Source organism: Diadema antillarum, unplaced genomic scaffold, assembly GCF_040938485.1.
Source record: "Diadema antillarum isolate AM-2024a unplaced genomic scaffold, OU_Dant_1.0 seq00000356_RagTag, whole genome shotgun sequence".
Classification (NCBI taxonomy): Eukaryota; Metazoa; Echinodermata; class Echinoidea; order Diadematoida; family Diadematidae; genus Diadema; species Diadema antillarum.
This window is the reverse complement of record NW_027271362.1, coordinates 625,968-651,710: the sequence shown is the minus strand read 5'-3', so window position 1 is coordinate 651,710 and position 25,743 is coordinate 625,968. Positions and strand designations below refer to the sequence as shown.

Genomic DNA, 25,743 nt, shown 5'->3' with positions numbered 1-25,743 from the left:
CTCACTGTGTACAAATGGTTGATCAGTGGGAGTGAAAGGGGTACATGTAGTCTCCACTGAGGGAGAAACTGTTGTGTGTCACAGTAGCATAAGAATATGATATGCAGTGAAATAGATCAGATAACTTGATTGCCTTAGCTGCATAGAAGTTGAAGATGCAGTACTTCAAAGCAATAAAAGCAAAGCACACACACAAACACACAAATAAAGGGGAATCCAACAAGCAAGAATAAAACATATCACAGACTTCTGACATGGGTCTCAATTTGCACAACAAATAGGCAGCTCTGTAACATCCACACATTGAGCTGTTCTCCATTCCATTGTACACAAAAATTTACCCATTTTAATTTTTCTCTGGAGAAATTTTTTCTTCAGACCTGTTCTTGGTACGTGTCTATATGACAAGAGCACGGCTTGACATCAGCTGTGATCCGGGCCACTAAAAGTTGATTTTACACCATCAGACTCCCAAAAGGCTATCTTTTGGTGACCCCTTCAGGCATCTACAATTCTAAATGAATTTTCTGATTTCCTTTTATTTTGGACAATTAGGGGGTCTACATTTCTTTTTCCAGTCACCAAAATCTTAAATTTTAGAGGAAGTGGCCTTGATGGGCTACAGGAGAAAAAAAAAATTTGCATGTCAAGTCCTGATAAGAGTAGCATGCTTTTGAATTTTCTCCTCAGCAGATGAGTTCTGTCTGTGTTCAAATATTTGAGAAAATTGAACATATTCGGTACTTTTGCCACACAAAACAAAGAGAGAGATGCTCAATACAGAACTAAAATGTATCATGAAGATCACTCAGAATAGCAATTTGTCTAACTTTCTCAAGTTTAAAAATTCATTCCGTTTCTGAAAGTGTTTTGAGTTGTTTTTGTTTTCCGAAAAAATGTTCATTGATCTACTTCTCTAATTTTTCTGTGTTCATACAAAGCAACATAATCAGGAGAGAATATTAAATGGGTTATTTAAATACCAGTTTATAATAGTGATTGGCAAAACACAGTCACATGATAGAGGCACAATTGTTATGTTCGCCCATGGGCGACATTCTTTGTAATGTTCTCCCACGGGAAAACATTTTCACGTAACAAATGACAGAAGGCCTAGGACCGCACGCGCACAGTGAATTTGGCTCTGCGTGAGCGAGCGATCGAGTGCGTTGTGCTGGTGGTTGATGTTGACGTATTTGACTAACCCATATAATATAACAGATTACGACTTTTGTTGTCGCGAACATGTACCAAACGTTGCACCCTGAGAGTTTGATATGCTATTTTGGGAGGCTATAAAGCATTTCAAATCCTTCGGGTGGAACATTCGGCATGTTCCCTCCCCTGACAGTCATCATCTATATTATGTCCCATTAAAGATGATGGCAGCTGAATATCACTGGATGTGAGAAGCCTTAGGCCTACATACCTGACAGGTCCCCGCTGCTTCTTGGCCCAGTCCAGCACAGATCATCTCACTGGTGATCTCCAGGTGGTCCCCATACAGGGCCTGGCACTCCTCGTGGTCTATCAGCTGGACCAGGGCTTGCTGCTGGTCCTCACTGAAGAAGCCTATGGGACATGGTGAGTCAGGTGAAAGCAAAATTCAAACAATAAGCATGAGAAAAAGAAAAAGAAAATGGACTTTTATAAATAGGTAAAGGAACACTCATATTGTTGGTGGAGGTAAGATTCCTTAGAACACTTAGCTAAGATTTTGTTTCTGTTTCCTACAATAAATCTGTTTTCTCTCTCTGCCAGACCAGATGCACACTCACCACTGGACATGCCCCATCCGGCAACGTAGCAGCTACTGTACTCCATGGTCTCCTCCTCCTCTGTTGCTAGGCAGACGGGTCGCACCAGGTCGTTGATGTCGACGGGCCACTCCAGCTTGATGAGGGCCAGGGCGTCGCTGAGGCCCATCAGCCCGATGCCCGGGAGACCGAAGATCTCCGCGATGGGCACCTGCATCTGGAAGTCGTCTTCGTCCCAGATGGAGTCGAGACCAGCAAAGGAGATGGTGTCAAAATGGCCGCTGGGGTCACAAAGAGGTCAGAAAATGATCGTGCAGAGAAAAGAAATTGAGAGAGAACACATGACAGACAAATTTAAAGTGCACAGTAAAAAAAATCTATTAATATTAATATTTATAAAATGGGTTCAAGAATGTAGCCAATTGGAAGCGCTGAAATGAGTCACGTGAGCGTGCATTATTTTTTACGATCATGCACGTCCTGACGTCACAATGTTTACACTAGCAGTGCGCACTCAATCATTTGTTATAAGTGCGTCACGCGCTACTATACGCGCTGTCAATCCTATAAACAACTTCTAGTTTGGGCTGCCAGCCGGCCTTTCTTGTGCTTAACATGTGGCGTACATATACTCTAATACGTACAGTACTTATATGTGCGGGATTTCCGAGTGCAACGTGCGTAAAGGTTTGGGACGAACATCTTCGGACATCTTGACTTTTGAGCGAGTGCTACATGTAGCACTCGCTCAAATATTGACCCACAAAGGTACGTGAAAAATGCTGTTAGTTTTCGACCCATTTTATAAAACAAATGATGCACAGGATTATTTCGTGGCGTTATCCTGTGCATCATTTGTATACTATTTAGATGTATCCATCTGCATTCGCCTCCAAATAAAATATGATTCACAATGCAAGGTTTACTTCGTTGAGTTACTACCATTATATAAATAATAATGAGACCTGAGGTAACAGTCCATTCCTGGTTGAGTGGTAAGGGCCAAACATCCATCTATCCATTGATGGCATCTTTTTATCGACGCAATTATCCATCCATCTATCCATTTAATTATCCATCAACCCATCCATCAACTCATCCACCTATCTGTCTATTCATCCATCCATCCATCCATCCTAAAATCCATCTATTCATTCATCTTTTCATCAGTCAATCTATTCACTTTGGTATTCATCCATCCATCTATCCATTTTTTTATCCATCCATACATCTACCCATATACAAATGTGGTATCTATACATCCACATTAACTGTTCCTCTATCCATTCATCCATCCATTTATCTATCTTCCTATCCAGCCATCTATATATTTGTCTATCAACCCATCCATCTATATATTCATCTGTCCAGCCATCTTTCATTCAATCAATCACTCTATCCATCTAAGTACAGTATTCATCGCATAATCGGGCATCTGATAATCGGGATCCTCGCTTAAATGATATACGCTTCCCAGAAACATTTCCAACGCACGTTATTCTCATTGGATAATCGGGCGGGGACCTCTGATAAACGGGACAATTTTTCTTCAAGCGATCTTTGATTTTGTTAATATTTTACACAAAAAATCTACCAAAATACCACAACAATATTTCAAAGATTCCGTATCAGTTGTCGTTTACAACAAACTTACAAAGCAAGCTTCGGATTGGTGTGTTTTGACCTCCGTCCATCTAGTACATGTACATGCATAGCCACGAAAGTGCCGTGTATAAGTATCCATGCCATTGCAAAGCACATGCCTTCGCGAACATTCTTCTCCCCTACATAAGCAAAGCCATGTGCTCGCTTGCAATTCCTACTCGACTCACATCCAATAAAAAACATGCCTCGCTCATACAGCCCAGGCTGTGTGCGTTGTTTAATCTCAGTCATACACTCTGAGGGCAAAGTCCATTGTTATCGCGCGCCTTCGTATCTTGTTATCTACTGTCTTTGGTTTCAACTTTCAATACAGCTGTACACTGTGATCTGTGTGTACGTCACAATCTTCCTCAGTTGTGACTGGGCAAAAGTTACGTGATTGAAATGAGGGCTATGAACAGTTACGTATTCAGTGAAATGGGGGAGAGAGTGGGAGGGAGAGCATGAAAGATGAGAAGGGTTCAATGTATGTGCGAATACGTAACGTTTTATGAATCTAGACTATGAGCTGACATTGATTACGTGTACACGCGTGTTTGACAGAAGAATCGAACCCGGTTGCGATTACTCTACATCATTGCGAGAATGCAGGGAGAGCTGGAGGGTCGCGCCGAGGGGTAGCGTGTTGTGTATTCATGTACATGTACAGTACGTCAGTATGCATGTGTGTGTGTGTGTGTGTGTGTGTGTGTGCACTACATGTACATGTCGTATGCCGTTAGTGTATGGTGAGTACTCATCGCGAAATCGGGCACCTCGCTTAAAGGGGCCGTGTTTGCTACTCCCAACCTGTCCCGATTATGCGATGAATACTGTACTCATATAATGTCCAGAGGTGTCGCCCATTCTTGGTATATCTATCTAGCTATCTATCAATCCATCCATCCATCCATCCATCCATCCGTCCATCCATTTATCTATCTATCTATCTATCTATCAATCTATCCACCTATCTACTTACACACAGTGTCCAGAGGTAATTGCCCACTCTTCATTGAGAAGCGAGGCTGAGCATTCGTGTCCATGGTCCGACTGCAGACTGCCCAGCCATGGCCACTCCCCAAGCATGGACGCCAGACCACCGTCCACCCACTGACCGATCAGCCCTCCCACCACATTGACGATGGTTGGACGGAGGCCGCACAGTAGGGAGCCGGTTACATCTAGGAGTAAAACAGATATTGATCATGATATACGTTAAATATCATACATCTAGTACAAGAGATTTACAGATGTTTATTAGGACAATGAGATCAGATTATTCATTAATAATGAGAAAATAGCTTCCTTTGCCTGGGAGAATACATTGAGCTTTTGAAGCAAACAGAATTAGCTGAAAAGTGTGCTGGTAAAATCAAGTGACTATATACTTTAATATTATACATTTTTCTTTTTTTTTCACATAAGTAAAACAAGGTTTCTTTCCTCGAGGGCATATTACTGTACAAGCTGAAATTTTTGCGGTGGTTTTATTTTCACGAATTTCGCGAATCGCCTTTGAACCGCGAAAATAACAACACACGAAAATAACAACGCGCGAATGATTAAGTTCAGTTAGACCCTCGCAACCGCAAAGTTAACAACACGCGAAAATGTTCTCCAAGTAGCAATTCGCGAAAATATCTGTACGAGAAAATTTCAGCTCGTACAGTAACCAGCCAGTAGGAAGCACTAAAGGCAATTGCCTTGTTACAAAAGTCACAGAGCAAAATGTCTATAGAGGCCTTTTAACCCATTGAGGATGGTTTGATTTTGCTACAACAAGCATTTCTCATAGACACTTGCCCGAGTATACTCGGGACTCGTCCTCGACGGGTTACATGTAAAAAGGTCAGAATAAATTTTCAACCACAAAAGCTTAATTCGAAGTATATTTCTAGCTATACAAGTGATACAGTTACAGTTTTGGGGTTTACTTGCAAATAAATAGAACACAAGAACGCAGACAGCTACTGGATCAGTGCATCAAGCAATGTGTGTTGTATATGAAGAATTTAATTGCAAAAGAGGGTAAGTGCCACATTTTACTATTCTTAAGTATTAAGACCATCATCACATGGCACATATGAAGACCTTTACAATTCTACCTCCTCCCTTAATACTGTATAGACAGGGATATTCTTGAAGTTATGATAAAAATACATGCCACATTACCCACTTTTTAATGTTTTTTGTTTTGTTTTGTTGTTTGTTTGTTGTTGGATTTTTGCTTTGTTTTGTTATGTTTGTTTGTTGTTGGTTTTTTGCAGGTTTAATCGCAAATACCTAAACTGACAAGAATGGAGTTAATTCGTTTTGTAAGCGTCCTTTTCACGCATACCTCCATCTCCTCCCAGACAGAATCCCGTCTCGTCCCGGCCATCCTCCGGAAGCCCCTCGCAGTCCAGCTCCCACTCCCGGTCCATCTCCTCGTAGCGCTCCCGGCACTCCCCGGTCACCTGGTGGCAGGTGTCGGCGCAGGGGCGGTAGGTGGGGCCGTCGTAGGGGCAGTGGGGGAAGAGGGTGGCGCACGTCACCCCCAGCAGCATCTCGTGGCAGTCCTCGATGGAGGCGGCGGCCGAGAGGACGCCCTCGGCGTACCGGAGGAACTCCTCATCCTGCGTCTGGTAGGTGGTGTCGTAGGGCAGGACGTGCAGGCATTCCTCAAGGACAATCTCCGAACATGTGGCTGTTTGATTAAAGACGAAAATAAACAGAAACCATCAGAAATACGGGTAAAAATATTGCTATGTCATGGATTCCCAGACTGAATCCTTGCTAAGCTTTGTTAGCAGCTGATTGCCAGGCCGTCTTGAGTGAGTCCTTTACCAACTAGCTCAGATGTCTGGAAAGTAATTGCCAATTAAAGAAAAGAGATTACCTAATATATCCCTTTAATCCCTGTTGTGCCACTATACCCTTCTAGTCGAACTCAGTACCATGAGTGGGCTTACCAACTTTACAACTGCACTCAGTAGGTCAAGTTTGGAAAGATTTAATACAAAATGCTGATGAAAAAGCCTGGCAAGTATAAAAGTGCGTGACCACATAAAGACCTTGCTTTCCCACCATTATACAATACCATCCAATATGGATACAGTGCACCCCCATTATAATGAACACAGTTACAATAAAATTCTGGTTACAATGAAGTAAAAATTCAGGCCCCAACATAATCCACTCTATGTTTTTTACTGTTAATTTTATACTTGGTTATAACAACATTTTGATATAATGAAAGAAAACTGGTGGCCCTGAAGACTTCCTCTGAACGGGAGTCCACTGTATTACTTTCGATTAAACAAGAACGGATGTTCAGGGCTGTCAGCATTCCAACATCAAATCAGGGGAAATTCAAAAAGCAACAAGAAAGATACTCTGAAACTTGCTCATTTCACATGACAAATAAACAACAATAAGAGGATGAGATGGTCCAAATGTTGTAGGAAAGTGCTTTTGGTAACCATGGCAACATAGCTGCATCACTTACGACACTCCTCCTCATCACTGTAGTCCATGCAGTCGTTGTTGCCGTCACACAGAGCAGAGATTGGTTGGCAGACAGAGTTTGGACACTCAAAGTAGCCCTCCGGACAATCTGAGGACAAAAACAAATCATGTAAATAAAATTACAAACACCTCGTACATGATTGATTGAATGATATCATTGGACATGTGTGGTGTTGTTTAGTTTCTGTTTTACCTTATGCAATAGTATGTATAATACATTTAAATATATTTTGTATAGACTTTATATGGACTGCTTTTTGGGGCATTGTTGATCTTATTGCCCCAAGGGATCTTCACTGCACTCTAAATTGTTCCCAGAGTCATCGCATGGAGTTCATCATATGCCAACGGGCAATAACAGCAACATTTCCCTAGATAAAGGCAGTCCATATCTGTTTATATACTGAGAAAGATTGAATGAATTTTCACCTGATATATAGTGATCATGCCAGGCACATCAGACATGGTAGCAAGTTTGCTATGTTTTTTGTGTAACTTGTATTTCTTTTAACAATGCTGGAGAATGCAGTACAGATATACACCAAAGAGGGCAACAGAGAAACTTTCAGAAATCATTTATTCTTTTTCTTGATACTGCTTTTATTTCATCTGCTTGAAATGCCAAAGACAGCAGCATTTTTAAAAAAAGATATTAAATTTGTACTCCTGATATTTGTTGCTGCTGGTTAAGTTTCACTTTTCTTTCTGCTAGATAAGTGCTGAAGGATATACTAATCTCCGTAAATGGCCGATGAGGGCAGCAGACGTACCTTCAAGAATGGCTGGAGAGGCAGCGAGCCAGAACCCGGCGGACGTAATCGAGTAGTCGGTCTTGAAGTTCATCCACATGAGGGAGCTGTTTGAGAAGAAGGTCATGTCCACCACGCTGCCAGTCAGCGAGGCAATGAGGGTGCGGTTCTGACCGAGCTCCGGACCATTGTAAGGCAGGTAACGCTCCATGCCAGGCTCAATTCCTACAAAAGACAAGAAGCAAACGTAAAACAAAAAAGGGTCTGATGATAAGCCATTGCACTTAAAAGATGTTATCTACACTAATATGCTAGTAATATGATTCCAACTCTCCTGTTTTAAGGTCATTTTCACAAAATTTCTTGCTCTTCCAGTTGAATTTGAATTTATCCCGATCTAGCTGTGTGACTTCCACTAAGCCTCCTCTAACTGAACTTAACTAGAAAAGCACTCAGAGAGCACAGACCTCTGCAAGACCCCTATAGCAACTCATTCCCCAAAATAGGCGCCTTTTGTTTACGTCATTGCACGGCGCCTTTCCCAAGCAGAGGAAGAGTACGCGTTAAAGTGTGCGTATGTAAACCTCCAGTAGCTTGAACCCCAAGTTCGTTGACCTTCTATGCCGAAAAATAAAAAAATCCTTCAAAAATCCATAAGAATTTCCGGATCACTACCAAAATCGAATGGGGTGTTCCTTGTGCCAATATCGACTTTTTTATGTGAGTTTCATTTTATAATCCGTACACAACTTTTCGAGTTATTTTGCAAACAGACAAACCGAGGCCGATGATCACTTAACCTCCTTCCTTGGCAGAGGTAAAAATAAAGATAACAGCAGAGAACATTGCTACAATCCTGAACCACAGCAGCAAAGGGACATCACACTTCATACCATACCAAATGCCGCAGTAAAATGAAAGCGTTTCTTTCCATTCCATCCCTGTCACATGTACATGCGGCTCACGTTTTGTGTAGTGAATGATTACAAAGTGGTGTTCCATACTAAATTTGATGGTAAACTCACTGAGTTTCTGTCATTGCTTTGTGTGCAAAAGTCATGCCTCTTTGAGAATTCAGCTATTGGTCATTTGACAGAAAAACAATGACAGATTTGTCATTGAATTAGTGATATCAAAGCAAAGCATGTCATTTTCTCTACAATGTTGCTCATGACATCTCCAGAGTAACAAAAATCTATAGACGTTGCATAGATTTGAAAAAGAGAATGTTTTCCCGAAGTATGACTACGTTGCTAAGAATAACAAACGTGGCACACAGGGATTTTCACCATATGTGACCCTGCATCACAAAACAGACAAAAAGTCGCCAGATATGGATTTTTATTTAAGAGTAGATTCTAAAAGAGCAGACTCTAAGCTTTAAATGAGGTATAGCTCAATTCAAATGGACTCTCTTAACCTATCTTAATATTGGAAAGAAAGGACATACTCTGGAAAGTGTGAACTGAGAAAACAGACTGTGAAGGGGAAAGTGCTTAATATTTACCAAGACATGCTAGCTGTGGGATGAATGGAACAAAAAACAGGATGTTGACCATCAGAGCAACAACAATGAAGGGATTATCAAATGAGGCTGAAATTGAGCATGCTTCATTAACACATTCTATATAGATGACTAATGCCAACTTTCAATGCAGTAGCATCATTCTTTTTAAGTTATTGGAGTTGAAAGTGAAAGGTATGGACGGGGTTTTTAAGAAATTAAAAGAGCGTTCTATGAGAAACACCTAACAACACTATTCCACCAAAAAGTGTTCAAGTAAAACTGCTGAAAACACAAATTCCTGTTTGTTTTATGATCCCAAATTTGAACATAATGTAAAAGAAGATTTGCTCTTTCAGAAAATATGAAAAACACAAGATTGGTCAGGTTGACCACATTCACCTATTTTCTGTCCTCACACAAAATCACTGCATGCGACTTTTTGTTCGTTTTGTGATGCACGGTCACATATAGTACATAAAGAATCAAAGGGAGGTAAACTCCATAGGAAGAGGGAAAAGAAAAGAACACTCTCTCGGGTGAACTGAATACAGAGGGGAAAACTACGAAAATGGAACAAAGGCTGACCGACCTTCACCGATGTGGAGGTAATCATGTTTGTGCTCCAGCTGCAGATGACCGATGTAAACTTTGACCCCTTGACCCTCGGGGGCGTAGAGGAGGTAGTGGCAGTCGAGGTCGTTCTCGTAGTCGTCGGGGTAATTCACGGACTTGATGATCACCGGCTCATCATCCAGGTGATAAACCTTCTTGCCACACGGATCTTTGAACAACGTTAACAAAACGTCAGAAGTTTGATTAGAATGATGGGAAAAGCAAAAGTGCTTTTTGCATCTCTAGAAATGGTGAAAAAAAAAAGTTTGTAGCATGAAAAAAAAAACCACAGCAAATAAACCAGGGTACTTATGCCATGAAGATATCTCATGTAGAATTTTAATGATTACGCACACAACCTTGTATAAGTAAACTGATCAGAATACGAATGAAAATGAGCCCCCTTAAAAAAAAAGGGGAGATTCCATTTAGATTCAAACCAAGGACATCCAAACCAGACTGGTGCCCCTATCGACCAACTTATGGAAACCCCTAGTCCCTGAAACTATTTGTTTGCATTGCTTGTGTGGAAAGGGGCTATTACTAGACTGTATAAATCTGACATAAGTCCACTTTAGCAATCAACTCATGGATAAATGTGAGGGATCACTGAAGTAATGCAGATTTTTGTATAGAGTGTACATGTACATAACAAATTCAAACAAAGGAAACTGACAAAATTGTTTGATATGAATGAACTTTTATGTGACACAGATATATATTTAATAGGAAAACAATAATATTCTGTGTCAGTAATAATAGAACTGCTGGACCATTATAAGACTTTCATGATCAGCGATGATGAAATCTTCACCTTCCTCTTCAATGACACTGAGCTCCATCTTAAAGCCCCGTGCCACAATGAGAGAGTCGCTGGTAAATCTGACCCAAAGGACGTTCTCCCTGGACGTGAAGTTCTTCGGCAGGCTGTAGCCGGTATGTTCCTCCTCCTGCTCCTGGTCGCCGATGTACAGGTAGTCGTACTCGTGCTCCAGTTGGAAGTCGAGGAAGTGCGCCCTCACACGGTATCCGACTGGGGCAGTGACTGTCCACATCTCATTGGCGTGGTTCGGGTAGTTTCCAGGGTAGTTTGGTGAGGTGAGAATGTGGGCCTTGCCAACGCTAAGTTCAATGCGACTGCCATCAACTGCAAAGAAAAAAAAAGGAGTATAACAAATGTGCTGGATAAATTCACATGTTGATTTGAAAGGGTATATGCATCGCGAGATGTTAAAATAACATGCCATTATCAGCTCTACCATATGTTAGAGCTGTCCATAGACAAAAATTACATCATCTACTGGAAAGTATAAAAAATTGAAGCAGTAAGGATGAAAACAATATAATTAAACCAATGACTTTGAAAGATTTAGCACTTACAAGATATGGGCAAACATTTTTCTTTAATGAAGGCAAAATCAGTCAGCTTTACTGATCCACAATCATGTGCCTGAAGCCTTTCTCCCATCTTCTGCTTGCATACCATTCAGATTCAACTTATTGTCAAACATGCAGGCTGTCAAAAATGAAAGCAGTAAGTCTTAAAGGGACTGTACAGTTCTGGTTGAGGTGAGGATCTAGCTTGTAACGTCTTGCGAGGTATTCAGAAACCACTCTATGAGATGTCAAAGAGCATGCAACTCTAAGGGGCATCAAAAGTTTATTTGATGAAAATCGGTTTTGAAATGGCTGAAATATCCAAAAACAAGGTGAAAAAAGAGATCCTAATAAAAGGCGTGGCCTCTCACCTTTTATTATTATCACTTTTATTGGATATTTGAAAACCAAATTTTAATCAAATAAACATTGAATCCCTCTTAAAATTACATGCTCTTTCATATTTCATAAGAGATTTCTCATTATCTCACTTAAGAATGTTATAAACCTGAATCCCCACCTCAAGTACTGTACAGTCCCTTTAAAACATGAGTTTATCTTTTACCCTCATTGATTGTGTCATTAATCCACTTGAGGAGCTGTGAGACACGTGCGTAGACACCTGGAGCAGAGGGTCGGGCACAGCCGTAACCCCAGCTGGTGACCCCAACCAGATGCCATCGGCCGTCTGTGCTCTCGCAGGCCAGGGGCCCTCCGCTGTCCCCCTGTGGAGATTTCAGAGGTCAGAGGTCAAGACATCAGCCACATACACAGTACTGATTGCTGTACTTATCATTACCTCTGCCAAGAGAGGAGGTTATATTTTCTTTACTGCTGGTTTGTTTGTTAGTTTGTTTGTTTGTACATGTGCAAAATAACTCAGAAAGTAGTCAATGGATTTGGATGAAACTTACTGGAAAGGTTGAGAATAACACAAGTAACAAACAATTAAATGTGGGTATTGATCCGAGAATTTTGGGGGAATTTATGAAGGATTTTTTATATTTTGACAGGAAGGGTCAATGAACTTGGGAGTTCAAGCTGCGTATTTTTTAGGCTTTCGAACGCGCACTAAAGTGCATGCTCTAGTTTCTGCTAGGGCGAGGAGCGCCGCGCAGCTGAGGATTAATGACGTAACAAAGGCTTCTATATTGGGAAACTGGGCAATTTTTCAACATGTACACATATGGGTGGAAATCATACTGCTCTCGCCCAAAGAGCTTTTCCCCAGTGGTGGAGAGGAGAAAAACCTCATTGTGAAAAGCAAGATCATCGGTGGAAAGTAGATGTTTGGCGCAGGTCAGAGAGCTTTTCTAGTTATCAAGTTATTGTGCCAGGAACAATCTTTATGCCTGAAGGACGCAGGACAACCAGAATAAGAAAGAAGAAGAAGAAGAAGGAGAAGAAGCATTGTAGTATCTTGAGGGCTGAAAAGGTTTATTATTTTGGGGTTTTTTTGGTAGAAATATAGTATTGTACATATGTATACGCTGAATATTTTGTGATGTTTTTATTTTCGTGAATTTTGCGAGTTATGTTCCATTGACTCTGTTCCCGATGTGGATATGACGCATGCATGAACATTTTCCCATTCAGTACAAGACTCCACAATCGCGAATTTAACCATTCACGAAATCGTAGGGAATTCCTGATTCGCGAAAAATGTAGACTTGTGAAATATATGGCATATAAAGTATTTTATACCTTTCCTGCATTAGACATGAGTAGTCATACATTTTGTGAAAGCAGTTGATCTTTTTTCCATGAAACCTGCAAAAACTTTTACTATAAACCCCCCACCCTGCAAAATAGTAGCAGTCAGCATCTCTCAAATTATAACGCATGATTTGTACTAACTTGGCATGAGTCGATTCCTCCTCGCTCGTAGCCAGCGCAGATCATGTTGTCGCTGATCTCCTCCCCAAAGTAGAACGACTGGCACTGGTACTGCTCAAAGAGTCCCACCACAGCCTTCTGGAGTACCTCCGATAGGTGTCCTGCATGATACAGAGAGAATCAGCAGCAAGTCAGGTCATCATGTCACTATACAGTATGTGTCCCCCCCCCCCTCAAAAAAAAAAAAAAACCAAACAAACAAACAAACACACAAACAAACAAACAATAATAATATTGATAGGTGTAGCAAAAAAACAAAAGCTTCGCGGAAACTGCTTATTCAATAGTGGTGAGCCAAAGGAGTAAAATGGAGTCAAAAGGGGCCTGCGCTTTTGATCCTAGCAGAATCTTCATCAGAGGCAAAATGACAAACAGGCAGGGACAGCAAGGACTAAAACACAACAAGAACAGTCAGGGGAGAGCTAGGGACACAGAACAAAGAAAACAAAAGGGAAGGGTTCGAGGCCATGGGCAAGGGGCCCAACAGGTATTACAAGGGAAGGGGATTAAAGCAGGAGGATGGACAAACAAAAGGCAGATATCTTGTATCTTGTTTGATGTTGCATCCCTATTCATCCTTTTCCTTCACAGGTTGCCCCCTATGATCCTTGGAATCATCACTGACCCTCCTCCGCCTTTTGTCTGTCCACCCTCTTGCTCTAATCCCCCTCCCTTTACCTGTTGGACTCCTTGCCCATGACCTCCTACCCTTTCCTTTTGTTTTCTTTATGCCAGAAGTGCCCATAGTCTGGCTAAAGTTGGCCAAAGTCAAGCATGAGAAATACCAAAGTTGAATACTGGATTATGGAAAGATTGCTGTTGCGATTCCCTCCCCCCTCCCCCCCCCCCCCCCCCATCAAGATTCAAGGCATAAGATAATTGATAGCCATGTAAGAATATACAAATTTTTTTTTTTTTTTCAATGAAGGCAAGTGTTACAATGTACTAATACTATGGTATGATTTAACACACATGATAGCATAATGTAGAAACAAATAAGTCATTTTCAGGTTACAGCATATGAAATAATAATAATTTCAATTGTTGCACAGGAAAAAAAAAAAACGGAGAAAAACCAGGAAAGCTGAACAGGGAGAGATTGATAAAACAATGCGGAAAAAGGTCAGCATGTCACAAAACTTGGTACATATTGGCCCAAATTCATGAAGGTGGTACAAATGAAACCATGGACAAAAACCATTGAGCGCAAAGTACCGCATGGAATATTTACTTATGAAATTGGTCATTTCGTCCACAAAATGACCGTTTCATGGACGAAATGTTAATTTAGTTACAAAATGTTGTCATTTCATTACGAAATAATCATTTCATCGACGAAATGACAGATTTCATGGCAAAATATTCCATGCGACACTTGGCACTGCATGGTTTTTGTCCATGGTTTAAACCATAGTTTCGTTTGTATCACCTTCGTGAATTTGGGCCTTTGTGTCTATGACAATCTCTACCTCCTTCTTCCGTGACGCCCCAGCCGGAAACAATGCAGCGCGAATACGTCGACGTCTCCTCGTCGGACGTGGCCAGACACGCCGGCCGCACGTAGTCGTTGAACTCCACGTCCTCCAGGAGCTCGATGAGGGCGACATCCCCGTCGAAGCTAGAGCCGGGGTTGTAGTGCGGGTAGACGTGGATGTGGTGGGGCTGAACCTCCAGGTGGTAGTCGGAGTGAGTAGACAGGTAGATGTCACCCAAAACCAGGTTGTCTATGTAATCTCTAGAATGGTTGGTGGAGTAACAGATACAGAGGATCATTACTTCATGGCCAATTCATATGACTATGGGTCTTAATCTCCCAGCTCTCTCTTTAGATTAGAACTGAAAATATTTTGCCACTCCTCGCATTTACCCCAAATTGATATACATCCTTCTAGGTCTTCTAGAATCTTCAGCAAGCATCATATTCCTGTCTCTTTCAAGCCTACCAACACATTGAGACAGAAGTTAGTCCAACCTAAGGTCAGAAGGATAAGACTCCGAAGGACCAAAAACACAATGTGGTCTGTGCTATCCAATGCAAGGATGACGAGTGTGAAGAGCTGTACATAGGAGAGACAAAGCAGACCTTAGCCAAAGGTATGCAGCAGCACAGACGAGCTAGCTCGTCTGGCTGTGGAGACTCTGCCGTATACTCTCAACTGAACAGCAGTAACCACACCTACGGCTTTGACAACAAGGACGTGATCATCTTAGATCGTGAGGCACGGAGGTTCGAGAGGGGAGTCAAAGAGTCTATCTACGTTAAACGGGAGGAGCCATCCCTAAATCGAGGAGGGGGCCTGAGACACAACCTAGCCGGAGCCTACAACCCGGCGGTTCGGAAGATTTCTCGGCGCTTTCCGAAATTCCCTGACCCTGTTACGGGTCAACAACCAATTGCCGCCAAAGATCAGTCGGCCTCATGAAGCGTCCCGGAGAGGACGTGAAACGTCGCTATTCCAAATTACAAGTAAGTCCAGTTGACTAGATTTAGCGATATAGTTCATGTGATACTTTACTGGATGACTGAGAACATCCACAGACATACATCTTTCTAGGTTTACAACTGCATGTCAGGTGAATAAGTGTGTGTGTGTATGTGTGTGTATCTCACCTCTTATGTGGAACCTCACAATTAGCAATGTCAATGAGCATTTGGTTTACTTGGATATACTGGTATACATTGTCAGCAAGGCAGAATGGGCCCCATTTTTTCAGAAGATATAATCAATTACATATTTCTTTACTATACAGGTTGCCATAGACATATCATATAGAAATCAACTAGTATATTCCAATCAATTATAACTCTTCAAAAAACAGGGGCTTATCTGATTTCATCAGAAAGAGTCATGTCAGCATACAAGTCTTACTGACTTGCCACTTGATCATAAAACTGAAATCAGCTTGAACTGATAGATTCTTCTTAACTAATTGCTAAAACTCTTTTTGTGTGTGTGCGCACTACACACTATTTCTAAATGTATCGATGTTTGCTTTAACTCTTCATGTGCCATGGTGTAACCCCCCGTAGGCCACTATTCTGAAACAAAAACTCAGTCAAGCTTTTGTAAAACATTCTGTTCTTTATCTTAACTTCAGTTGTCGCCTGGACATGTTATGAGCTAAGTTGATGAGAGAATACCAAGCTTTGCTTTGATTTAAATTGTATGAGAAATCTATAGTTGTTTTTCTTTCAAATGAGTAGTAGCTGCGTTATTGTAGATGCATGACTTTTGCACACAAAACAGTGACAGAAACTTAGCATTTACGATGTACTTGCAAATCCAGTAAGGAACACTGCTTGATAGTTATTCACCACAAAAATGCAAGCTACCTGTGGGCAGGAATGGAATTGCAAGAAACGCTTTCATTGTACTGTGGCATTTGGCGATTTATTGATTGGTTTGGGAGAGTTTGTGCTTTTGAGCAGAATGTGTGAGCTTGGCACACCGTTGACTGAGTCGTCGTGCGAAAACGTAGTACATATCAAAGAGTTAAAAGACATGGTGCTTGGGAGCTGTAAACGATCTTTCCTTTGGGAAACATTTCTTGAAGACAATGAATTGAATTAATTAATACTTATCAATCAATAATGAGGATATGATCATACATGTAGCCTAGGATATTTTGAGATAAATTCTGTTGTACACAACTCCTTTCTCTTTCAGAGACTCCAACTCTCCTCCTTTCGCCGAAAGCCCATTTTTGCCAAATCTCCCGTTCTCCCACTTGAGATTAAAATTCTCCCGCCCTGGCTCTGTGTCTCCTGCTTGAAATAATTTTTTACTTAGTGTCATTGTATGTTGAAAAATAAACCTAAGATAGCACAAGAGAGCATCTAGAACCCTCAAGCTTCCAGGGCCCTGGAGCCCAGCCGCAAGGAATTTCGCGCTTTGCACACATCAAGTTGGAGTCTTCCGTTTGCTAAGGGTTTCAGGCGGAAGAATCTCCAGATCAGAAGGTGCTTGGGGTTGGAGTCTCTGTTTTTTGTTGAAAGCCAGCCAGTGCAGGAGTCGGCTGGGCGGAAAACTTCACAAGGACTGATAGAAGGTCCAGAAAGACTTACACACAGTGGGCGGCAGTCAGAACCCAGCGCTGTCCGATGAGAGTCCCTCCACAGAAATGACCGTTGAAGTTGTCCTGAAGTGACACCGACCAGGGAAACTCCCCGAGCCGGGCGTTGACCCCGCCTACGATGCGCGACATGATTTGGTCCGGTTCATACGCTGGCCGCGTCCCACACACCATGGTATCCAGTACATCTGCAGGCACACAGCAACAACAACAACAAAGTAAAATCAAACCAGCTCAGGTGTCATATGGTAAATTGAATGATCTCAAAATTAGTAGAGACCTGAACAAATTGGTATCCAATGAAGGAAAGATCATGGCAGCAATTAGCATTATCATGATGTTTCTCTTTAACCGTAAAAGCACAAAACATAAAACACATCGCTATAAAGACAATTTACCCACCTCCCTCCCCACCAGTGCAGAAGTCGCCCTGCTTCCCGCGGTCGTCATAGAGCTTGTGGCAGTCGACCGGCCACGTCTCGTTGTCGAACGTCAGGGCGTACTCGATGGCGCAGGCCTCGGCAATCTCCAGGCACTGCGAGGCGCAGGGCCGTCGGGTAGGGCCGTGATGTGGGCACTCCGGGTACAGCACCATGCAGGCGTAGTCTAGGAGGTCCTCGTGGCAGCTAGCAATGGTCACGGCCTATCAAGGAGCAAATTGAACTTGGAGATGATTGCAATGAATGTTCATCTCAAGTGAGCTGAATCATACTTCATGGTCAATACCCATAAAAAATTTGAATTTAGACAGATTATCAGTTAGTGTTTGACTTCAATCTGCATTAACACATATTGTCACCTGATGAAACTCTCATATCATAAATCGATATTTCATGTCAAGTTGAGCAATGACATGCTACGAGACAATGTTTACACGTAGTACTACATAAGAGTTACATACATGCACTATTGCTATACAGCCTATTCATGACTACTACACACACCTACTAGTCTTCAAGATACATTTTGTACCTTTGTATGAACATGGCTATCTCAAACTTCACTGTACTTTTCCACTCCTTTCTCAGCCTCCACTACCAGCACTGTAATTCTCTTTTTCTTTTTTGCTTGCCAAAGTGACCTTTGACATTCTCACTGCCTTGGCCAACGAACCTTCTCCAGGAAGCTTGTCTCTGCATCCTCCCTGCTGTCAGCAAAGCGGTGGGGGAAGTAGGTGGTGTTGTATGGAAGGAAGACCTGACAGTACGGCATTGGTACGGGCTCACAGGGGGCTGAGTGAACCAAAGAATGGACATCAAAACAAATGAACAGATACACACACACACACGCAAACAAACAAACAAATGTTACAACAGTATTTCTCTTCTTTATTTTTTTTTTTTTTTGCTCATTTAAGCACAACATAGTTTTGTCTTTTCCAAAGACGGATGCTCTTACAACTCTAGCTATTCAGTACACATAACATTGTAAATTGTTGCAGGAGTTGCCCTGCAAATAATGTTCCACCATGCAGAAATACAATGTCTCATGCTCACTGTGAAATAACTTTGGTATGGATAAATTAGTTTAGCTGATGTTTGATTTCTTTTTTTTTAATCTTTTTGCTTTTTACCCACACAAAGAAATTTCTTTTTGCTTTTGAAACATTAGAGTCTATCTAGCATGAGTAGTAACATTATGTAAAAGAAAATAAATTAAACTATAGAAATACAGATTGACATATACAATGAATGCTGCTGATTGCTTTGTCATACAATGTACTTAATATATAAAAAAGTACTAAAAACTATACAAGAAACACTTTGGACAGATAAAACACAGGTACATGGTATGCATGGTTGTTGGTTCTACAGGAGAGCAATCATTATCTGGTGCAAGGTGTATGGATCTTTAACCCATTGAGGACGGTTTGATTTTGCTACAACACGCATTTTCCATAGATGCTGGCCCGAGTATACTCGGGACTTGTCCTCAACAACTTAAATGCTACATTCCTGAGTCATCACAGATAAAAGTACAAAGGATATAAAACTCACGGCAGTACTCCTCGTCTGAAAAGTCGTAGCAGTCATTGAAACCATCACAACGAACATCGGCAGGCTTGCACAGACCGTTGCTACACTTGAATTCACCTTCCTCGCATTCTGGAAAGTTGGGGGTAGAGGGTTTTGAAATGCAGATAGTTACAAATTTAGGGAGATTCACAAATGGTTTGCAAAACATGTATACAACAAAAACTTTCAAATTCATGAAATTCTGCCATTGAGATGTTTTTCATTGATTGACTGATTGACTGATTGACAAATTGCCCTACATTGACGTAAATAAGCACTGAATTGATCAGTTTTTTGGTAGTAGCCATGATAAAAAAATCCTGGGCGTACATACTCGAGCAAGATTCGAACCTACGACTGCCTGATTACTGGACAGGCGTCATCTCCATTAGACCACCGAGCTTTAATTTCGCGTGACAGCAAGTGTTGGTTCTAATCCTTATAGCATGCAGCGGGTAGGGTACTGCATATTCACGTCGATGAAGGGCAATTTGTCAATCAACAAAAACTTTAGCAGGGAGGCATTTGAATTGAAACAGGTAAGCAAATTCTATGAGATTATAACTTGCAAAAATCGGGAACTACAGTAATTGCAATCTTTAAAAACCTTATGCTGAAGTGTTTATGAAGAGTCATCACAAGTGAACTCAACAAAAAATTTTCAGGTCTCAATTTCAATACTTTGATATCAAGGGATCTATCATGATATGTTCTTCCTTTGAGAATGCGATACCACTGCTTTAATTCCTTCCATAACAAAAATGTCCTGTGGTATTCCCTGAGGTACGTGTCAGTACCACACAATGTACCACACAAATACATGTTACCACAGGTACTGCGTGGTACTGTACTACAGGCTTGTGTAGTACATGGCTGTGGTATCTGTGTGGTAATGCAGTGTGTCCTGTGGCATCAGATTTTACCACACAAAGTACCATAAGAATATCCAATACCACAGGACTTAATGGGTTACAGTGTACATATGTATGTACCACACGCTCATGTAATTGTTTTTAATTTCAACAAAGTAAAATTCACCTGCAAAGCCAAACATTTCAAAAGTGATGCTAAAGCCCGTATACTGCACTGAGTAGTCCGACGTGAACATCATCCACACGGCATTGTCGGTAGAGAAGACCGGCACTGATGACTGATCGCCGGTGAGCCGGGCCACCAACTCTTCCCCCGGGACGTCTCCGTTGCCAAAGTAGACAAAGTCGTAGTTCGGTTCGATGTCGAGCACCTCGATGTGGGCGACGATGATGCTGTCGTCGGGGGAGCGGACGGTGTACTCACAGTGGAGGTTGGACGGGTACTCCTCGGGGAAGTTTGGCGACGTGATCGTGACCGTCTTCCCCGGGAGGAGGGTGTATTCGGTGTCACCACACACGGGGTCGAAGCCTAGAGTGGGAAACACAGAGTAGATGGTTATCATGACAAACAACATGCGTTGTAAAATGTATGGTGAAAGTCTGAATACGTTGTAGCATGTAAAATACAAAAGGCCACTGCTGACATAGATTTTAATTTCAGTTCAGTTTCGTTTATTTTCCATCCAACATCCAACAAAAAGTACAACAAAATACAAAATACAAAATACAAAATACAAAATAAAAAATACAAAAATACAAGATAAAACAAAATATGACAAGACACATGTACAATATATCAGGACAATTGCCCCCTGGCTACATACCGGCTAGTGATATGGTTAGAGTAAAGATTAGGGTTGGGATTAGGTTTGGTGTTAGAATTTAGGTCGGGTTTGGTATTACCTTCAGAATTACGATTAGGTTTAGGGTCAGGGAGAGGGTTGGGGTAATTGTCCAGGGGTAATTGCCACAAAGCCACATATACACATAATCAGACACAAAGAGGTCACGCTAAAAACAAAACAAAACAAAACAAAACAACATGACTATGACAGAATTCTGAGTTAAATTGGTGTGAATCAAACACAACAAAGCTAAAAGCAGCGAGAAGTACAACCTATACCTTCGTAGTCTCCGGCCGAAACCTCGATGTAGAATCCCGGATACTGGATGCTGTAGTCGGAGTAGAACTGGAAGACGAGGATGCTGTAGTCTGAGATGAGATGCTCCTCCCCGAGAGTCCCTGTGTACGATGTCACGTACTCGTGGGTGGAGTTCAGGTCGGACGCTTGGAAGACGTACAGGAAGTCGTGCTCTTCTTCGAGGGAGAAGTAGTAGAAGTTGGCCCAGATCTGTAAATGAGGGAGGTAAACAAAAATAGAGCATTTTTGTTTTTGTTGTTGTTTTTGTTGTTGTTGATTTGATTTGATTTCTGCATTCCTTTTTCATACAAGAACGGTTATTGAGTCATACTTGAACAGTAAACTACATACAAACAAGTTTTAACCCATTCCTTCATGTTCGATCCCGTGGGAGCAACTGATATACGGGAACCTGGTATACCAGGTTCCCAAGATGAAGACAATTGTAAGAGTGCCTGCTTTCGTGGCCAAAATTCATGCTTCTTTGTGTTACAAAGTCCCCAAAAATGGGCTTGATAAAAAAGTTAGACTTTATTCTATCAGCACTTGTTCGCTTTCTGTTGGAAGAATTTGTATATCACAGTATTTTTACCTTTATTCTGATATAGTTTGCCCTTGCTCTGCTACAAAACTCGTATGAACATGTACATTAGCGATCAATGCTGATCACAGTAGATATCTGTGTTCGCTGACCCCAGTCATCGCATTCTGGTGCCTGATTTGTGTAGAATAAAAGAGTCTGTGAGCCCATTAGCGCACGCTCTATTCATACATCGCACCCGATCAATATTTCTATTGTTCAAGGGCACATGTAGTTGACCATGGGGAGGGGATGCATGCACCGCTTGACTGCTTTCGCACAGGTGGATTACCAACCTGTCTGTTCTCTGTCGATGGGCAAAAAGACTCTCATTTAGGGACATTGAAGGTATTTAGAGAATATTGCAGGAGGAACGGGTTAACTTAATGGTCGAAATAAGTATATAGCATTCTTTTTCTTAATACATGTAATACAAAATGACTGCGAGTAGGTGTCTTTTACACATATAATGAAACCATAATTTCACAGACTTGTCGTTCAAAAGACAAAATAAATCTATTACGTGCAATAGAAATGCAGAAGACCATTACAACATAATCATGCTTAACAAAAATAACAGCCTCAAATATACATATATCATGACTTTAAAGGACAAGTCCACCTTCATAGACATGTGGATTGAGTGAATGCAGCAATATTAGTAGAACACATCAGTGAGAGTTTGAGGAAAATCGGACAATCCGTTGAAAAGTTTTATGAATTTTTGAAGTTTCTGCTCAGTTAGTGCTGGATGAGAAAACTGCTACAACTGATGATGTCAAACGTATACAACGATATAAAGAAAATATAAAGAAAATTCAAAATATTTTCACTTTTCTCGCATCAGAAGAGAACGCTGGACTTCCCTCTTACAGGAGACAGGGGGAATAATATTATCCTTAACAAATGTCAGTGACAAGTCAAGGAGAAGTGTACTTTTTTCAAAAAGTAAAATTTTGTAAAAATTCTCTTCATATTTACCTTATATTGTTCTACGCATGTGACATCATACACACTGTAGCAGTCTTCTCATCCAGCAGTGACTTCGCAGATACTTTAAAAATTCATAACTTTTGAACAGATTGTCTGATTCCCCCCAAACTTTCCCTGATGTATTCTGTTAATATTGTTGAATTCACTCAATCCACAAGCATATGAAGGTGGACTTGTCCTTAAAAAAAAAAAAAGTTTTCCCAAAGCCCTAATGCATTATTGAGGTCTCAGAATAGCACAGCACACAGGAGGTTTTACACTGAGGCATACATGGAGTTAACACTCAATTCAATTACTCTTCTGAATTGGTATAGTGAATTGTATTATCCTCCTTCAAATGAGATTAGAAAACATGCAACAATTGCCACTGAAGATTGCCAAAACAAATCCTTTGATACGAAACAGATTAAATCCCACACAAGCTGGAACCGAGACATCTTCTTGGAAACAGAGTTCTCTAAAACAGTACCCACGTATGCAGAATACTCATCACATGGAACCGTCTGAAAAAATAACTTTTATTAATGAAAGCGCTAAACCGGGTCTTTGTCATGTAAGAACTTTCCCTGGGAAATTTACACAGCAAAGGAATGTGGGCAACAGTCCATAGGAACCTTTACACACTGTATGAACTCAACTAGTCAAGGCTAATCTTTTATGGCAACATATACTTTCACCCCAGAATCCAATCGTGTGATTAACGGCAGTCTCTTCTGAAGCGAAATTTCTATTTTCCCTGCAATTTTGTGCTTTTTACAATGCATTCCACATGGTGGAATAGTTTTTGTTATTATGAGATCTTGCCAAATGTGTTTTCTTGACATGCCACTGTATGGCAACGATGGCTCGTGAGCTTCCAAATAGCTGGCTGCTATAGAGGATTACAGTGGGTGCACTGGAGTGAAGACAATCACTGTATGGGAAATGTCTGGGTATAAAAAGGCGCTCATGCTTAGAAAACATAGATTATCACTTTAATCCTTGCTTCAGAAAGCAATTCAAGGCAAGCTGTAAAGCTACAAAGAAGCTAAAGTGGGCATTCCAGAGTATTCAGGGGCTAGGACGCTGTCACTTTTACATTACAATCATGATCAGATCTACTTTCCATTTCCGGCAGGAATTGCAGATTTGCACTTAATCCTCACTACATACAGCTGTAACAGTCTTTATCAATAAAGCAAAAAATAATCATGCTTTTATGGAATTTGACTGAAACCAAAATTTACATTGAATTTGCACATGAATTCCTGTTTTTGAGCAATTTTTGGTCTGACCTGCATGTACATATTTATGCGTAACTTTGAAACCGCGTGCCCGAGGGTCGCAAATTTGGTATCAAAAGATGCAGGAGACTTGAAAGAAAAATGACATGAAACATTACGGCGATTCCTAAATTCTGTGTTTTTTTGTTGTTGTTTTTTTTTGTGTGGAAAAGTACACATTCTCTTGGCTTGTTACTGACATGTGGTAAGAGTAACATTGCAAAGAATTCCCCCTGCTTTCTGAAAGAGACAAGTCACATGCTCATTTATAAGTGAAAATATTTTGAGCATTCTTTATATCTTTTATATTACCATTATCCACATGTGACATCACCAACTGCAGTAGTCTTCTCATCCAGTGATGGTGCCATTGAAACTTTAAAAATTCCTAACTTTTGAACAGATTGTCCAATTTTCCTAAAACTTTCACTAATGTGTGCTACTAATATTGCTGCATTCACTCAATCCAAATTTACACAAAGGTGAAGTTTTCCTTTGACCCATTTTCCTTCAGCCCCTGTCCCGAGTATACTCGGGCAAGTGTCTATGGGAAATGCATGTGGCAGCAAAATCATCCCGTCCTTAATGGGTTAAGAGTCCAGGGTTTAAGACAGTGGTGAGTTCTCACCTGTAAGCCCTCTGGAGCTACCACAATCCAAGTCTGTGTGTAGTTGTTTGGGTAGCCGTTTTGGAAACTTGGTGTAAAGATGTACGCCGTTTCACCACTATGCAGGAAAATGAAGTCTCCATAGTCTAAACACAAACACAAAAACACAGTCACACAATATAGCTTGAGGTCAACAAATTCTAGTATTGTACACTCACACAGATGCCAGTATCTGGAGCTACAATAGTGTATAGCTGTCAGTGAGATTGTGTAAAAGAGAGGCTTCTTACAGTGCACTCCCAGTATAGCAAACACAATTGAAAGTAAAAATTCAAGGCCTAAAATTATCATCTATGTATCTTCATGTAGACTACTGTTTGGTTATATGTGACCCGCTACAACAAAATGGTCCTAGAGTCGCGCACGGTCGAAGCCGTGAAAATCGAGTTTGAAGTTAGAGCATCAAAATTGGTCAAAACTTACGATTTTCTGAATTTGACATATCATTAGAGTCTGACATGTCTTCTATCATCAGTCGAAATTTTGAAGCAAAATGATGAAAGGAAAGACCAAAAAATTGCGTTTTTCTGGGCCATGTTTTTTTGGCGTTTCAACGAAGCAGAAACTGGTTCGAACATTTGGATTGAGCGCCACACATAGGCACCGCCCCTAACAACGACCAGAGTGATCTCATTGGTCAGTTTGCTGCTTGCCGCTAGCCGAAGCGTGAAGCTCGCACACTGCCCAGTCGACTGGTGCGTGCGGGCGGGTTGCGCTATGCCTAGCCGCTTCTCCTGACATCCTGGTCACTGATTGGTCGGTGAGGAGACCGCTGACGCTGTGTTTGAATGAGCATTTCGGGGGTTGCTACGGCTTAACTTCTATTGTCCGGAGGTGAATACTGACTTGCGTGTCTCTTGATTGTGATTGCGTCGCAAGGAGAATTTTTAGGGCGCTTTTCTCGAAACAGTGATTTCCCACACGTCTTGACATGCTCTCTTTTAAACATTGATATCTCCGCAGTCAATTATTCTTATAAGACGTGTTATATATCAATTTAAAGCAGAAAGATTAGGGAATTGTGTCATGCAATTTTCAAATAATCGACCTCAACCGACTTTAGGATCATTTTGTTGTAGCGGGTCA

The 25,743-nt window shown here is 41.2% G+C and overlaps 1 protein-coding gene across 1 annotated transcript in view; it reads right to left on the bottom strand.

Moving 5' to 3' along the window:
- LOC139731070 (uncharacterized) overlaps window positions 1-25,743 on the bottom strand; it is a 90,712-nt gene that overhangs the window by 39,554 nt on the left and 25,415 nt on the right. The window contains exons 14-31 of the mRNA XM_071641949.1: window positions 24,619-24,743; window positions 21,137-21,365; window positions 20,180-20,542; window positions 19,124-19,231; window positions 18,240-18,358; window positions 17,529-17,769; window positions 17,119-17,314; window positions 14,522-14,787; window positions 13,014-13,153; window positions 11,722-11,881; window positions 10,594-10,926; window positions 9,757-9,948; window positions 7,682-7,885; window positions 6,892-6,999; window positions 5,743-6,090; window positions 4,384-4,585; window positions 1,779-2,038; window positions 1,430-1,572 (exon numbers count right to left, since the gene is read on the bottom strand). Of these exons, the coding sequence (XP_071498050.1) occupies window positions 1,430-1,572; window positions 1,779-2,038; window positions 4,384-4,585; window positions 5,743-6,090; window positions 6,892-6,999; window positions 7,682-7,885; window positions 9,757-9,948; window positions 10,594-10,926; window positions 11,722-11,881; window positions 13,014-13,153; window positions 14,522-14,787; window positions 17,119-17,314; window positions 17,529-17,769; window positions 18,240-18,358; window positions 19,124-19,231; window positions 20,180-20,542; window positions 21,137-21,365; window positions 24,619-24,743 (3,737 nt within the window). The remainder of the gene's footprint in view (window positions 1-1,429; window positions 1,573-1,778; window positions 2,039-4,383; window positions 4,586-5,742; window positions 6,091-6,891; window positions 7,000-7,681; window positions 7,886-9,756; window positions 9,949-10,593; window positions 10,927-11,721; window positions 11,882-13,013; window positions 13,154-14,521; window positions 14,788-17,118; window positions 17,315-17,528; window positions 17,770-18,239; window positions 18,359-19,123; window positions 19,232-20,179; window positions 20,543-21,136; window positions 21,366-24,618; window positions 24,744-25,743) is intronic.